Genomic DNA, 17,858 nt, shown 5'->3' with positions numbered 1-17,858 from the left:
AACAAGTAAAGAACACTATGGACCACTTTAGAGCAGTAAAGACCAGCACAGATCAGTGAAGACCAATAGAAACCACGACAGATTACTGAAGACTGCACACATCATTAAAGACCAATATCAACCCGCATAAACCAATAAAGACCACAGCAGAGCAGCACATGACCGTAAAGACCAACACAAATCAGCACAAATCAGTCAAGAAGACCATTACAGACCAGCACAGTCAGTGAAGACCACTGCAGACCAGTGAAGACCAATAAAGACCAGCACAGAGAACTAAAGACCAGTCACTACAGACTAATGGAGAATACTACAGACCTGCACAGGTCAATATAGTTTTATTTTGGCCAATTCAGACAATCACAGATCAGTAAAAATTGACTAAAGACAAGCACAGACTAATTAAAAAAGTGAAAGGCCTGAGCCTTTATACTCCGTATACTTAATTTTTTGAATTCTGTATTGGATCATGCCCAGTCAAATGCGTTACATTTCAAAACATAGTCTTTTGACCGTGAACGAACAGGAACGCGTTCAATTTAGCATTAGCAAACCCCAAAGCATTTGATCGTTTACAGTAAATGACGGAATTAATGCTTGCTGCACTGTCATCTCTTAATATGTTACAAATTAAAATGGATTCCCAATGTGCAATCACATAATGTCTTATGCAAGAAGAAAATGTTGATATTTTGTAATACAATCTTATGCTAAGTTCAACAAGACGAGAACACTGTTATGTCCATTACAGCACGGTCTTTGAAAGAAATCTGTGTGCTATCTGGTGCACTTCATAAATCTCATTATGGATGTTTATTTTTGAACAGTTTTCAGTGAGAAACTGTAGTGTGTTCATGTGAAAGCCACAGGACAGAAGCACTCAGACAGACAGACTGGGTTACTCCAGCATGTAGTCATCGATGGGCTCAAGTCCTTTGGTCCCTCTGTCACAACGATTAGCGAGTAGCACTGGGGAGTCGATCAAATGACTGAGGCAGAGATGGCGGTTTCAATTTGACCACAGAAAGATCTGCCAACAGACTCAATAACTCTGAATGAAGCCACAGTGGAAGCGAAAACAAACAGACATGAAGCCAGAATCACCGAAATTCAGATTCAGTAAATGCATGAATGACATCAGAACAGTGTCAAAAATTAACTTTTTAATCAAGGGGCCTTATTTCCTCAACGGAACTGAGGGCATATTTTTACACAGTTTGTTGTCCATTTAGGCTATATTAATTAAATTATGTCAATTAATTGAAATGGTCACAATGACAGACATGCACAGATTAGTAAAAACCACTATAGTGCTACACAGACCAGCCTGATCTCATGAAAATTAGCTGGTTGAGGCAACATTTTTGCAAAATGACATCACATGGCTTATTGTCATGATTAGGCCTTGTATCCTTAAATTAAAAACTGTGGAAAACATGCTTTCATTATTTGTAACTAGATTTTTACTTCATGCATTAAACATTTTGTTTCTACTTGACTACAATGAGTGTTTAGTTGAAATTATGGTTCATCTGATTTAAAAAAAACAAACAAAAAAAAAAAACAGAACAAATATCATAATCATTGAGGCCCAAAAAAAATGGGGCCATATGGCGAAAAAGAAGCACCGAAGTTTGTTGCCATTGAAAACGTAGCTAATTAATTTACTTATTTATTTGTAACAAGCTGTTGCTCACGATGACGTTACAGTGACAAAAATTTGTTGTTTACATTCCATTACAACAGCAAATTGTCTGAATTCTGAAGTCTTTGATTATTTCTGTGTGAAAGTAACTTGTCTAGTATTACACATGGGCTATGTGTATTGCCAGTTGATGCCACTTTATTTTGTGCAATTGACACAAATAACACAGTCCCAATAATTACTTTTTGGAACAATCGGATATTGGTAAAAACCGATGCTGATATTTGTCAGTTAGAATAGCTTGATTCTACAGAATAACAGCGGCCTCTAGAGGTTAAATAAAAACAATCACGCAGGATTTAAAATGCTAAATTTTTCATCATTGACAATACTCATCTAGATTTTTATCCTCACTTACATATTTTGTTATTTTGATTAGATAATCAAAAGTTTTATTTTTTATTTTCTCCCCAATTCGGAATGCCCAATTCCCACTACTTAGTAGGTCCTCGTGGTGGCACGGTTACTCACCTCAGTCCGGGTGGTGGAGGACAAGTCTCAGTTGCCTCCGCTTCTGAGACCGTCAATCCGTGCATCTTATCACGTGACTCGCTGTGCATGACACCACGGAGACTCACAGCATGTGGAGGCTCATGCTACTCTCCGCGATCCACGCACAACTTACCACACGCCCCATTGAGAGCGAGAACCACTAATCGCGACCATGAGGAGGTTACCCCATGTGACTCTACCCTCCCTAGCAACCGGGCCAATTTGGTTGCTTAGGAGACCTGGCTGGAGTTACTCAGCACGCCCTGGATACGAACTCGTGACTTCAGGGGTGGTAGTCAGCGTCAATACTCACTGAGCTACCCAGGCCCCCAATAATCAAGTGTTTTAAATTGAAGTGAGGCATGCAAAATAAAAAGTTACTATATGAAAACGTGTCCTTTCAGCACATACATCATGCTTTCAACTTCATATCTTGTGAATAGTAATAAACCTTATTTCTCATTAAACCTCATCTAGTTAAAAAACATATTTATATACACAAAACCCTTCATCTGGCGAACATACAGTATGTGCTATAAAAAGCTTAATTTGGAAAAGTCTCCGTCATTTCAAAATAAGAGTCCCCGGTGTGTTTCAGAATTGTTTTGAGTTAAAAGTCCAGCATTATGCACCAAATCTTCATCTTTTCAGTTATTATTGGGATTTTAGACTCTTATAGCTTCAATGTCCATACCCATCACAATAAGGAAAGACTATGAATATTTGTTTAAAAAAAATTAATGGCCGATTAATCGGTTATCTGCCTTTTCCACCACCTTAGTTAACGGTATCTACAAAATCCACTATTGGTTCGACCTCTAGCACAGACTAATGAAAACCAGTACAGACCATGCAGACAAATACAGACTAGTGAAGACCACTACAGTCCAGTAAAAATCACTTTACACCAGCACAGAGCAGTAGACACCAGTGCAGACCAGCACAAACTACTGAAGACCAATACAGACCAGTAACAGAGGAAATCACTACAGGAGTTTCCTTTCAAAAAGAGCCATTTCTATCCAAATAGAAAATTTGAACTCCGTGAAAGACGAAAACGTGTTTGTGTGACGAGTTCTTAAAGTCTGCATTCAATAATTCTACAGCATCTAAAGAAGGCTCACACTATAAGACGTATGTCAATTGTTATGTCTCTGATGTCAGTAAGACATTCAACAGTTGTCTTTCAGACATTTATGTTTTAGACTGATTGTAAATCTGATCTTTTTAAGATGTTTATTAGATTGTGATGCTTTCCAGATGAAAAGATCTAAAACAGACATCTCGGAGATGTACGTGTGCTATCTGGGACTCTTGCACAGCCTTTAGTGAGTCTGAGACAACAGGAGAAAGCTCTTTAGGAAAAAGAGTGAAGTAAGAAAACTCCAGACAAAAGAGAAGTATTTGAGTTCGAGCTGAAGAGAGGAATGAAGGAGCAGATGGAAGCAGGAAAGCAGTGATCCTGCACACAGCAGCTGTGAACGGGACAGACACGGCTGTCTGCCAAATAATTCTCCATATAAATATTCTGTGCTACCCTACCAGTCAAAGATTTGGACATACCTACTCATTCTTTATTATTGCTATTGTCCACACTGTAAAGTAGAGTAACAGTAAAGTCATCCAAACTATGAAATTCAGACATAGGCACAATTTAGATTTGTCTACAAAACTCAACAAACATTTAAGCACAAGCCTTTCAATCAAAAGATTTTGAAGATTATGAGACACAAAATTGAGTCAAGGGCATCCAAGTGTTCAACTGCTAGTGTACCTCAAGAGTGGAAAAAAAGACCATCTATTTTGGTCTACAAGTACGAAAAGAGATTTAAATATGAGGGCTCGCTGGGCAGCTGTCGCAACACAGAGAAAAAGTGAGGTCAATGATTTAAAACTCTATAAGCCATAAAGCTCTTAATTCTATGTGTGTGTGTGTGTGTGTGTGTGTGTGTGTGTGTGTGTGTGTACTAGGGCTGGGCGATTAATCAAATTCTATTTTCAATTACGATTTTGGCTTCCAACGATTGTGAAAACAAGATAATCGAGATAAAACGATTATTGTGCCGCATTCCGTTTCACAATGAAACTCTCTGTTGTGTTTAATATCTTTAAAGCGTCCGTTATTAAAGTTCAAATAATAAGAAAGCAGGTTATGAAAATAAACTCAGAAACTGGCATTTCCCTGTGCGGTCAGCGCCTCGTCTAAGAGTTGCGTGACGTGACCGGGGAAGAGATTGAATCTTCTCGCGGCTAACGCACACTCCGGGGACGCTCGTCACTCGTGCGCGTTTGCTGCAGCTAGTTTATAACGTGATTGCTCGCGACGTGTTGAATTATAAAATATGTGTCACGTTCACTCTGTGTATCTTATCATGAAGATCGGCGATACGCAGCTCTTAAGAAGAGAAAGTTTGTTTTTTGTGAATTAAAGATGGATCGAAGTGAACATAAAGGTGAGAGAGTCTTCGCTCATTATAATACACACTGGAACAAAATAAGTTTTTTCTGGCTTGTTTTCCAAAATAATATCTAAAGCTCCTTTAAAACAACGTACATTTACTTTAGGAGCTATACTGCAGAGTGAAACAATTATTATCGGAGAATGTTGAATACAATATTTAATCAGGGCTCGACATTAACGCAAGTGGATTTTTGAAGGGGCAAGTGAAAGAGAATTTTACTTGCCCGACCGGACCAGCAGACTGATTAAAACATCAATAAACGGCTATATTTATGATAGTAGGCCTGTGTCACTTATGAGAAACTTCATATTCTTATTCTGCTGTTGACAGTAATGAAGAGTGCGTAATTTGATAATTCACTAGTGATCTAGTAACAGCTGCGCCCTGTTTGATTGACAGGCGGCGTATGTGTGTGTGCTGAACATGCTCATGCTAATGCACACCTGAACGGTCAAATACATTTCAAAAGTCCGCCAAAATGCCCGTCTCTGTGAGGTATTCATGTAAACACAGAGAGTGATGTCTAAAGTGAACGTAAACAGCAGAGAAAATGATAAAATATCAGATTTGTAATAAATGTAAGATAACAGACCTGCTGCTGTCTAGTGTGTCATTATAATAATCATAACAAGAAAACACTCACTGCTCTTCACTGAGTAACTTCAGTAGCTTTAAAAAGTATTAATGTATTATAATCACACAGTGAAGACCAGTAGTAGTTTTATGTTGCATTTCATTCTGAATGTTTACTTGAATACTTGAAACTGCTGTTAAAAACTTATAAAGCTGTTAAAAAAACACTGAAAATGTGTTCTATTATTTTTAATCTATTTCTATTCATTGCTGTTTCTTACTTTTATTTTATTACTGATGTTTACTAGTCTTGAATAATTAAGAACCTGAAATCATTCTTCCATAATTAACATATTAGTGTTATTATTTGTTGTGGTTTTGAAGCTGATATTGAGAATCATCAAATTTCACTACAGACTCCTGAGATTTTGGCACTGTGATAATGTATATCCTATATTGTACATGGTAGATCTCATTCTATAGGAGTGTGAGCATCCCTGCTGTTAATGATGGTAATGGAGGCTTTTCTTTATTTTACTACCATACATAACATAAAATAATTATTATATGACAATAGTGTCCGCCCCTACACAAAGCAGTTCACATTTCAAGTTCAAGGAAATCCACTGTTAAAAAGATCTCAATATTGACCAAAATAATCGTGATTATGATTTTTGCCATAATCGAACATATGCCGACTACCTCTGAAGATCTCTTTCAAAAAGCCAAGACTCACTATTTTCCTCCCTCCCCTTTTCCACCCATCTTTTCCTCTAGACAGACAGAGAGGAGGAGAATAGAGAAAGAGGCGGAGGCTCCAATGTGTTTGGTTATAACTTTTGCTAATTTATGACATGACGTCATTTGATGCATGAGACTTTTGCGGATTCTCTCACCAAAATAGTTTCATTTCTTACCTTAACAAATTTTCAATCCATACCATAAACTATTTACTTCAGTTTCCTTATGATACAATTATTTGTACTCCTGGTTCTTTTCCCTGAGATACACTAATAAAGACACTATACAATTTTCCCACTGATAATCTGTGCCTTTTAGCTTCACATTAACTTATTATAAATATCTATACATCTACACTGAAAACAAAAATGTGTAAAGTACATTTAGCAGAAGAGATGAAGTACTTTTACATTGAAATGTTACTTTAAATATTAATTTGAAAATATGAAGTAAATTCTACATTTAAACATGTAAATATTTATGCCCTAGCTTATAAGTAAATATAATTTATGATTGTTTGTTATCTTTACAATGTGTCATTATTTATCAAAACTAGTTAGTAGAAAACCTTGTCATATTTATCTGCTAATTTGACTACATTTCACTGGTAAATAAAATAAGTACATTTTACTTGCATGCATGCACTGGGCTTGAATGATTAATGAGCAATATGTTTGCAGGTTTATTTGCACCTTTTTTATTTTTCATATTGCGACATCTTGTTTTGTGCAGTCTGATGTTCAAAATTACCCGTTCATGATCAAAAACATGATCTGTTTATTGTCACTGTCATTGTATTTTGTGCAGCAAGTGTTGAGGTCTGTGTGTGCAGCACTAAATCGCCAGTAATGCAAGATGATGTTGTCTCATAGCCTCTCTGTGGGAGATTTCAATGGTACATGATTAAACATGTGTTTGTAAAAAAGTTCCAAACGTGACACATTCTAATAATATGTTCACTTTTATTTAAGTACCATGATGTGTATCATATTTTTAAGTAAAAGTTAGCGTATTTACTAAAATATTTATGTTAAATTTACTCATTTTAATCAATGTTTTGTCATGAAGTTGATTTTACTTAATTTTATACCATTAAGATTAACTTAAAAAAACTGTGTGCAAAAACTTGCAAAATTAATATATGTATATCTGTCTATATATACAGTACTGTGCAAAAGTTTTATGCACTGGTGAAAAATGTTGCATAGTGAGGATGTCTTCAAAAATAATGACATAAATAGTTTTCATTTATCACTTAATGTCATACAAAGTCCAGTAAACATAAAAAAGCTAAATCAATATTCGGTGTGACCGCCTTTGCCTTTAAAACAGCCCCAATTCTCCTAGATACACCTGGACACAGTTTGTCTTGGTTGTTGGCAGATAGGATGTTCAAGCTTCTTGGAGAATTCGACCACAGTTCTTCTATCTATTTAATCTGTCTCAATTGCTTCTGTCTCTTCATGTAATCCCAGACTGACTACAATATTCAGTGGGGGGCTCTGTGGGGGCCATGACATCTGTTGCAGGGCTCCCTGTTCTTCTATTCTAATCTTTTCTATTTGCTAAATTAATGTTTGGGAGTATAACATTTATATTTCCTATTGACACACTAAAGCTGAAGATATAAATAACCATCTTAAGACAAATACTTTTGTGAAACATCGTATGTGCCTAAGACTTTTGCACAGTACTGTGTGTGTGTGTGTGTGTGTGTATATATATATATATATATATATATATATATATATATATATATATATATATATATATATATAAAGAAAAATTAGCATGTCTACAAGAGCTGTTTTCCCACACATTTACTTAAACTTCACCATTACAAATGAAAATGAAATTTCTTGAAATACCCACATAATCTAACCTATATTAATAATTGCACCAACATGTATATATTTTTAGATCTTGATACATTTTCTTTGACAAAATGTATTTGATCTGCCATGTAGAAAATGGGCTTGACATGTAAAAAAATCAAAAATCAAAAACATTTATTTAAAATAAAAACTTTTCTCTCAAAATGCAATATGCACCTCTCAATAAGGAAGCTATAGGCCTATATCACGGGCCCTTTATAAAAAATTTTTTAAAAAGGTCACATGACAAAGCACAGGGGCGACACATCTTACCTGGCACATCTTACCCCAATCTCCCCTATATACTCAACAGAGGTGCTCAAAGCATTTCAAATCTCTCTGGCGTGTGTATGAAATGAATCACACATGCTGGAGCTCGAGCGCAATATGTTGAGAACACAGTGTTCTCAGCGCGAGGCTGCTGCCGCGGGCCGCGACGCGACTTTACCTGCGCGAACTCCTGACGCGCGCGTTTCAGGCCCTTCATGCGAACACTATCATAGCTAGTAGTGTTACTATATAATATTTAAAACAGAATTACAATTATATTAAATATATATGATGTTATTCCAAAATAGCCTGATTTTAACCCTTGAAGAAGGTTGGTGAAACAATCAGGCTATCAAAAAAAATAAAATAAATAAAAATAAAAAAAAAAAATACACACACACACATATATATATATATATATACACACATATAAAAGAGCGTCCTAACTGTTTGGCAAAATACTGAAATACCACATGCACATTTTTTTTTTCTTTATATGTTTTTCTAAGAGAAAGCCTTTTCAAATTAAGCAAGTTTCCCTTAATATGTCTTATTCTAGACTTGAAGTATCTCATAGATACAGTGGAGCATCTGCTAACGGTGTTTACTAATGTAACAGCACATCACCCATCATGAGAACACATGCCATCATGTAGCAGTCACTTCACATCACAAATGCTGTTCAGCGACTTTAACGGCATCGGTGACTTACAGAGTGTGCGTGTCGCTCGGTAGGTCGGACGCAGCTGGGGCCTGATCCAGTCCGATGTTCGAACAGTTAACCACGCATAAGTTTTGCGGTCCCACCGCCGCGCACGAGCAGTTCCCCGGACACGGACTGCACGCTCGCCCGTCGCCCGTGACGCCCGAAAGCGCCTCGAGGCAGCAGAGTGCAAAGAGTAGACTGGAAAAGAATCCAAACTTTGGGAGACAGACGCCATGTTTCCGCTTAAATACAGCCTGTCCATTTCTCCAAGGCATCGCTCACTCGCATCTCATCGCCCCGTCGGTTGGTCAAGTATTCCTCGGGACGCGGGGGAGGAAAGTTCACTCGTTTTCCAGTTTTTCCATGAGCGAAACGATGTAGAAAGCAAACAACGTTTGGAAATTGCGTTTTCCCCCCAAGTTCAATGACGTCCCCCCTCTAGAACTAGATTCCCTTCTTCTCCAGAGTTGGGAAAAAAACTCTCAAAAGTTCCCAAAGAACTTCCTCTCCTTCTCCATCCTGCAGTGCAGCTGCTCACCACTGGATGAAGCTTCATCTCAACTTTTCTCCTCTGAAAACCACTCAATAATAATCATCATCATCATCATCATCATCATTTTTAAGGATTACGCATTTCAATTCCATCCAATTGAATTGAGCACTGTTTAACTAATTTAAATGCTTAATTGCTTTTTATATTTTGCTCAATTCAATTTGTTGGAATTTTGTTATGAAATTGAAATGCATCTTAAAATTATTTATTTATATATAATTAGTGATAGTATAAGATAGAGGGACTTAATTAAGAAAAATAATAAGAGTAATTTTGTCATCTACATCAAATGGTTGGTGAAAGGAGGTGCTTGACCTTCGGAAAATGCTGATCGTCCACCTCAGGAGGTCAATATATATACAGTATATATATATATATATATATATATATATATATATATATATACAGTACTGTGCAAAAGTTTTATGCACTTGTGAAAAATGTTGCATAGTGAGGATGTCTTCAAAAATAATGCCATAAATAGTTTTCATTTATCACTTAATGTCATGCTAAGTCCAGTAAACATAAAAAAGCTAAATCAATATTTGGTGTGACCACCTTTGCCTTTAAAACAGCCCCAATTCTCCTAGAGACACCTGGACACAGTTTGTCTTGGTTGTTGGCAGATAGGATGTTCAAGCTTCTTGGAGAATTCACCACAGTTCTTCTAACTATTAGTCTGTCTCAGTTGCTTCTGTCTCTTTATGTAATCTCAGACTGACACGATGTTCAGTGGGGGGCTTTGTGGGGACCATGACATCTGTTGCAGGGCTCCCTGTTCTTCTATTCTCATCTATTCTATTTGCAAAAGTAATGTTTGGGAGTCTAACATTTATATTTCCTACTGACACACTAAAGCTGAAGATATAAATAACCATCTTAAGACAAATGCTTTTGTGAAACATCGTATGTGCCTAAGACTTTTGCACAATACTGTGTGTGTGTGTGTGTGTGTGTTATATATATATATATATATATATATATATATATATATATATATATATATATATATATATAATAAGAGTTTTATTTGCTATTCATTTTACATGAGGGGTTGCAATTTTGGTAATTTTTGGACAATTTGGGTCTAAATACAATTTAAAAACCCTTATCTGTGTGAATTTGTATTTCTTCTACTGGAAAAAGCTGGTTTTAATGGTTTTGAACATTTTGTTTTAGCTGGTCATGCTGGTCTTCCAGCTTTACCAGCAATAAATTGTTCTCCTCCTGCCCAGTAGGTGGCGAAATGTGCAAATAATGCGAATTGCCAAAAACAAAAGAAGAAGTATGTGAAAGTGAAAGTGAAGATTTATAGTAAAAAAAGGACTTAAATATTTACCTGTTTCTCATCCACACCTATCATATCACTTCTGTAGACATGGATTAAACCACTGGAGTCATGTGGATTACTTATATGCTGCCTTTATGTGTTTTTGGAGTTCAAAATTTTGGTCATCATTCACTTGCATTGTATGGATCTACAGAACTGAGATAGTCTTCTAAAAATCTTCATTTGTGTTCTGCAGAAGAAAGTAAGTCATACACATCTGGGATGGCATGAGGGTGAGTAAATGATGAGAGAGTTTAAATTTTTGGGTGAACTATTTCTTTAAAGTCAGGGTCCATTTTGGTCTGTTCTATGTCCAAACCAGAGCGCCTTGGTCCAAACCGAAGGCAAAATTAACATTTATGAATGAATTTGCTTCTATGCAATTTCAGGATCAAATGTAATAGTTCAGGAATCCATATTGATCACCCACTAATCCACACTCAAAGACTACACTTTAAGACATGGGTTTTCAACGTATCAGGTTCATACGATATTTAAAATATATATTTTCACTTATCATCATTAGTTTTTGGTTTGTCAACCCTGACTGTACGGTGGGCATTGCGTGTTTGGTTTCTTTTATTGTACAGGTTTTAAATGGTCCTTTGCGAGTAGAAACATACAACACACTGTGGATTTGGTTTGTTATTTAGCATGATCAGAGACTCTTTAGCCCAAGAGTCGGAATACTTGTATTACACTAATAGGAGATATCAGAACACCCAATATGGCGGATGTAGAAAAGGAAGTCCTGCTTTGCATGTTAAATAGCCAGTCACCTTTTAGATGCAGATGTCGCCTGTCAGTCAACTCGATAATGCATATGTGCATTACCCGGACTAGCCTGAAAGATAGAGGTTTTTTTTAAGTGTAAGCGTAAGCTTAAAAAAGCACAATTTATGATACCATAGTTGTAAGATTTTACATTCCCTGATCGTAATCATGAAAAACCGTTTTGGAGACGTCAGACTTTCCCCATTCAAGTAGAAAGGAGCTGTACTTTTATGCCAATTGTGCCATAGAAAATAACTGCCCGGGAGCGTTCAAAGATGTCCGCCGAGTGGACTGACTTTGACATGATGCACGCGAATCGTATTTTAAGTACTGTTTCTGACACTTCCGGCATTATGTTCTTCAGCTTCACTTGAGTGTATCAAAACACAGGTAGTGTTTCGTTCCTGATCGAATCAGTGTATTTGATCGAATCTTTTAAGTGAACGAATCATTCTCATTCAGTTCTTTTGTTTCGGTCTTGAACGAATCAGTTCAATCAATGCTTCAGTGATTCACATAGCATATAAAAGGTGCTCATTCATCGCCACCTACAGGCGTTAAGATGTATCAGCAGAAATGGTGATTAAACTAAATCATTTAGGTGAATGGATTCAAAAGACTCGATCCAAAGGGATGAATCAATATCTCCACCATTAAAACACAGTGAGCCTCATTTATAAAACGTACATACAGATTTGTACAATCAGATTTGATTGTAAGTAAAAAAAGAGGAACAAATGGGGATTTATAAAGGCAGAAACTGACGTGAAAATGTTTTTATGTGTATGTCAACTGACAAGTTTAGAATAAAGTGTCATATGGACTACTTGTATGATACTTCTGTGACAATGGTATTTTTTGATCTTTTTAGAGTTTGGCAGTTAAATCGGCATTCACTTTTCTTTGTTGATCTTATGCCTACCCACTTTTTGAACTAGTCCTTTAAGGTTAGTATCATTTTCTGTCCTTCCCAAGACATTATCAAGTGTTTTTGTCCCCAGCATACATTTCAAGATTTAACACACCTGACGATCCAGCGAGGGTGTGTGTCTGTACCAGCAGTGAATACATCATCCCAACGGATGTCATTAAAACACCACAGACAGCTGCGTTCCACCCTACAGATAAAACACCAGAAAGAGAAAAAGAAACCGTGTGTGGCAAAGATCCTCAAAAGAGAGATGTGATAAAGGGAGGAAGTGAAGGAGAAACATGATGAGGTGATATGAAGGTACACAGGGGATGAAGACTGAGGAAACACACTTAAGTCATAGGATACTCAAAGTAATTGGAACATTTTTCATTGTAGACAACAAGACACACAAGTTTTACAATTTAAGCACTCAGGTGGAATCGACCCAGACTAATCCATACTGTCTTTGGAAACTTTCTTTTCAAATTGTCAATATAAAACTAGGTTTCACATTTTTTATGAAAATGCGAGTGGTGCTTGCTCATGCAAAACTCACAGCCACAATGCTAAAGTGTTCTTGGTGGTTGTCAGCAGGGTCAGAAATTAAGGAAGGGTCCCTGAAATTCAAAAGTGGGGGCAAAAAATGCACCTGAAAATGAAAATCACATTCAGGGGACGTTAGCGAACATCCCAGTTTTGTACCTAAATTAACATTCGTCTTCGGTCCCACAACATTCTGAAAATCACGTTCAGGGGACGTTAGTGAATGTCCCCGTTTCGTCCCTAAATTAACATTCATCTTCGGTCCCACAGTGTTCTGAAAATCACGTTCAGGGGACGTTAGTGAACGTCCCTAAATTAACATTTGTCTTTGGTCCCACAAAGTTCTGAAAATCACGTTCAGGGGACGTTAGTGAATGTCCCCGTTTCGTCCCTAAATTAACATTCATCTTCGGTCCCACAATGTTCTGAAAATCACGTTCAGGGGACGTTAGTGAACGTCCCTAAATTAACATTCGTCTTCGGTCACACAACCTTCTGAAAATCACATTCAGGGGACGTTAGTGAGCGTCCCTTTTTTTGTCCCTAAATTAACATTTGTCTTCAGTCCCACAACGTAATGAAAATCACATTCAGGGTACGTTAGTGCATGTCGCCGTTTCGTCCCTAAATTAACATTCGTCTTCGGTCCCACAATTTTCTGAAAATCACATTCAGGGGACATTAGTGAACATCCCCGTTTTGTCCCAAATTAACAATCGTCTTCGGTCCCACAATTTTCTGAAAATCACATTCAGGGGACGTTAGTGAGCATCCCCGTTTCGTCCCTAAATTAACATTCGTCTTCGGTCCCACAACGTTCTGAAAATCACATTCAGGGGCTGTCAGCGAACGTCACCGTTTCGTCCCTTAATCAACATTCGTCTTTGGTCCCACAACCTTCTGAAAATCACGTTCAGGGTACGGTAGTGAATGTCCCCATTTCGTCCCTAAATTAACATTCGTCTTCGGTCCCACAATGTTCTGAAAATCACGTTCAGGGGACGTTAGTGAACATCCCTGTTTTGTCCCTAAATTAACATTCGTCTTCAGTCCCACAACGTAATGAAAATCACATTCAGGGGCAGTCAGCGAACATCGCCGTTTCGTCCCTAAATTAACATTCGTCTTTGGTACCACAATGTTCTAAAAATCACGTTCAGGGGACCTTCGCGATTAGATACAGACACCACCTGTCAATCAACTCTAGAATGCCCATACACATTAGCTATACAAGCCGGTAAAATTGCATTTTTTTGCATAATCTGAGGTAAAGAATCACACCTTATGATACCAGCATTGTCAAATTTTATTGCTGATTTGAAATATGTTCTTTGATTGTAATCTTGACCAACTGTTTTTGAGATTTCTGTGTTCCCCCATTCAAGTAGATAGGAGCTGCACTGGCATGAACACCCCTCAGTGGGTGTTCAAAGGATGACAGGGGGCGCTGAGAGCAAATTAGTAGAGAGGGGGGCATTAGGTTACAAATGGGGCGTTTATCAGTCATGTTAATAAAACCTATCGTCAAGTTCCTGTTTGCATTAAAATGATTAGCTTCTCACAATAATCTGCTGGAATTTTGGCCCATTCATCCAGACAGAACTGGTGTAACTGAGTCAGGTTTGTAGGCCTCCTTGTTCGCACACGCTTTTTCAGTTCTGCCCACAAATTTTATATCGGATTGAGGTCAGGGCTTTGTGATGGCCACTCCAATATCTTGACTTTGTTGCCACAACTTTGGAGGTATGCTTGGGGTCACTGTCCATTTGGAAGACCCATTTGTGACCGAGCTTTAACTTCCTGGCTGATGTCTTGAGATATTGCTTCAGTATATCCACATAATTTTCCTTCCTCATGATGTCATCTATTTTGTGAAGTGCACCAGTCCCTCCTGAAGCAAAGCACCCCCACAACATGATGCTGACATCCCCATGCTTCACGGTTGGTATGGTGTTCTTTGGCTTGCAAGACTCACCCTTTTTCCTCCAAACATAATGATGGTCATTATGGCCAAACAGTTCAATTTTTGTTTCATTAGACCAGAGGACATTTCTCCAAAAATACGATCTTTGTCCCCATGTGCACTTGCAAACTGTAGTCTGGCTTTTTTATGGCGGTTCTGGAGCAATGACTTCTTCCTTGCTGAGCAGCCTTTCAGGTTATGTTGATATAAGACTCGTTTTACTGTGGATATAGATACTTGTCTACCTATTTCCTCCATCAACTTCACAAGGTCTTTTGCTGTTGTTCTGGGATTGATTTGCACCAAACTACGTTCATCTCTTGGAGACAGAATGCGTCTCCTTCCTGAGCGGTATGATGGCTGTGTGGTCCCATGGTGTTTATACTTGCGTACTATTGTTTGTACAGATGAACGTGGTACCTTCAGGTGTTTGGAAATTGCTCCCAAGGATGAACCAGACTTGGAGGTCCACAGTTTATTTTCTGAGGTCTTGACAGATATCTTTAGATTTTCCCATGATGTCAAGCAAAGAGGCACTGAGTTTGAAGGTAGGCCTTAAAATACATCCACAGGTACACCTCCAATTCAGTACACCTCCTATCAGAAGCTAATTGTCTAAAGGCTTGACATCATTTTCTGGAATTTTCCAAGCTGCTTAAAGGCACAGTTAACTTAGTGTATGTAAAAGTCTGACCCACTACATGTACAAAATACTACATGTTATTGCACCCGTGCTAGTTTTTGATGCTCTTTGCAGATGCTGGACAACTGTGTCCTGTAATTATATTAAATGTCTTTTTTTTTTTTTTTATTCTTTGCAAAAACTGCTGTCGGTGGTGCCTTTTTTCTCATGTTATCAAATCATTTCAGTTTATATTTTTAAGTAGGAAAACAATCATGGAAAAGCACATTATAGTACACAAATAAAACAAATAACCATTAATTCTTAAGTAGGCTTTATCAGAATCAGAATCAGAACATTTGGCTTTATTGCCAAGTATGATTACACATACAAGGAATTTGTCTTGGTGACAGAAGCTTCCAGTACACAAACAATACAAAAACAGCAGCAAGACATAGATAATAATAAAAAAGAAAAAATTATTATACACATACGTACATACACAAATACACATAGGTAGTGCAAATCTAATACAAATCTGTTATCTGTTATTTACAGTGCAAATACAAATCTGATATGTACAGAGGAATGAAATGGCAGAAGAGGTTGGATGTGTTGGATAAAAATAAAAAAGACTGAACTGTGTATTTCACATAGTTATTGCTCAATGGGGCAGTTTTAACTGTTCACGTGATGGATAGCCTGGGGGAAAAACTGTTCCTGTGCCTGACAGTTCTGGTGCTCAGAGCTCTGAAGCGTCGGCCAGAAGGCAACAGATCAAAAAGGTAGTGGGCAGGGTGAGTGGGGTCCAGAGTGATTTTTCCAGCCTTTTTCCTCACTCTGGAAATGTAAAGTTCTTGAAGGGAGGGCAGGGGGCAACCAATAATCCGCTCAGCAGTCCGAACTGTCCTTTGTAGTCTTCTGATGTCTGATTTTGTAGCTGAACCAAACCAAACAGTTATTGCAGAGGACAGATTCAATGACCGCTGAGAGTTGGTGTAATTTAGTCCGGAGAATAACTGGGATGATGGTGTTGAAAGCCGAACTGAAGTCCATAAAAAGGATCCTTGCATATGTCCCTGGTCTGTCCAGATGTTGCAGGATATGATGCAATCCCATGTTGACTGCATCATCCACAGACCTGTTTGCTCGGTAAGCAAACTGAAGGGGACCTAGAAAGGGTCCAGTGATGTCCTTCAGGTGGGCCAACACCAGTCTCTCAAATGACTTCATGACCACAGACGTCAGGGCGACAGATCTGTAGTCATTAAGTCCTGTGATTTTTGGTTTCTTTGGGACAGGAATAATGATTGAGCATTTGAAGCAGCATGGGACTTCACACTGCTCCAGTGTGAAGCGCAGTGTGAAGAACATCTTTATATGGCAATACAAGATAGTGTGTTAACATGAACATTACTACACTCATATGAGCTATACAATGCTTAGCAGTTTATTGCATATTATGTATATATTAGTTTATTAATTAAAGTAATTATAAAGTATTAAAAAATCTCATAGTAGCCTAATGAAAGGAACATTAATGACACCTATTAATTTAAATACCATACCATGGTTCTTAATAGTGTACTGTACACCATGCCAGCAAGAAACTTACCCTGATATACATTTTGTAAGTTCATGTGGGACTTTATTTTATGGGAAAAATATATTTCTTACACAAATATATTTCTGAAGGGGGGTGGTCCTTCATAAATTCACAGTATGCCCACGTCTTCTGACACTACTACACCACTGATCTGACGTATCTGGTTTAGCAGAGTCAGATAGACAGGCGAAGTCACAACCTCGGCTATTGCACCTGTATGACTCTGTAAGTGGATACGGCTCAATGGACAGAGCAGCGCGAGCGCAAAGCAGGTGCGTTTTTACTCACAGACCGGTCTCGAGCTCTTAAACGTGCACCTCTGATCATTGCAGCGCTGCGAGAACAAGTGAGAAGCACAGCGCGAGATGCGGAGACCATTTGAATTCAGCACAGAATTCTGCATCACCACCCTTGAATTTACTATAGTAACAATAACTGTACTTTAGGCAGAAATAGATTCATAATACATATTATCATATCACTACTTCAGCTCTATTAAATTAGTCATAGGCTACATTAGGGAAGTGAGGGAATATAATACATTTTTGTTACAACTGTTAAATGTTTATATTTTGTATGTATTGTTTTTACATGTGTTTAGAGTAGGCCTACTGTTTATAATTACTGAAATGCCATAATTGGTTTTATAAAAATCATGTTAAATCTAACCACAGTAGTGAAGAAGATCCATGCTTCCATGTGTTTCCCATGGTCTTGTTTCAAAATCCACT

General features: G+C 37.7%; 1 protein-coding gene across 1 annotated transcript in view; it reads right to left on the bottom strand.

Annotated features, from left to right (window-relative positions):
• LOC127443532 (polycystin-1-like) overlaps positions 1–9,379 on the bottom strand; it is a 100,650-nt gene extending 91,271 nt beyond the window's left edge. Inside the window, exon 1 of the mRNA XM_051702222.1 lies at positions 8,830–9,379. Within this exon, the coding sequence (XP_051558182.1) occupies positions 8,830–9,098 (269 nt within the window). The 5' untranslated portion in view covers positions 9,099–9,379. The remainder of the gene's footprint in view (positions 1–8,829) is intronic.
• Positions 9,380–17,858: the final 8,479 nt, after the last annotated feature.

The sequence above is a fragment of the Myxocyprinus asiaticus genome, chromosome 7 (assembly GCF_019703515.2).
Source record: "Myxocyprinus asiaticus isolate MX2 ecotype Aquarium Trade chromosome 7, UBuf_Myxa_2, whole genome shotgun sequence".
Taxonomy (NCBI): domain Eukaryota; kingdom Metazoa; phylum Chordata; class Actinopteri; order Cypriniformes; family Catostomidae; genus Myxocyprinus; species Myxocyprinus asiaticus.
The sequence above is the reverse complement of the archived record's forward strand: the minus strand, read 5'-3'. Positions and strand labels throughout refer to the sequence as shown.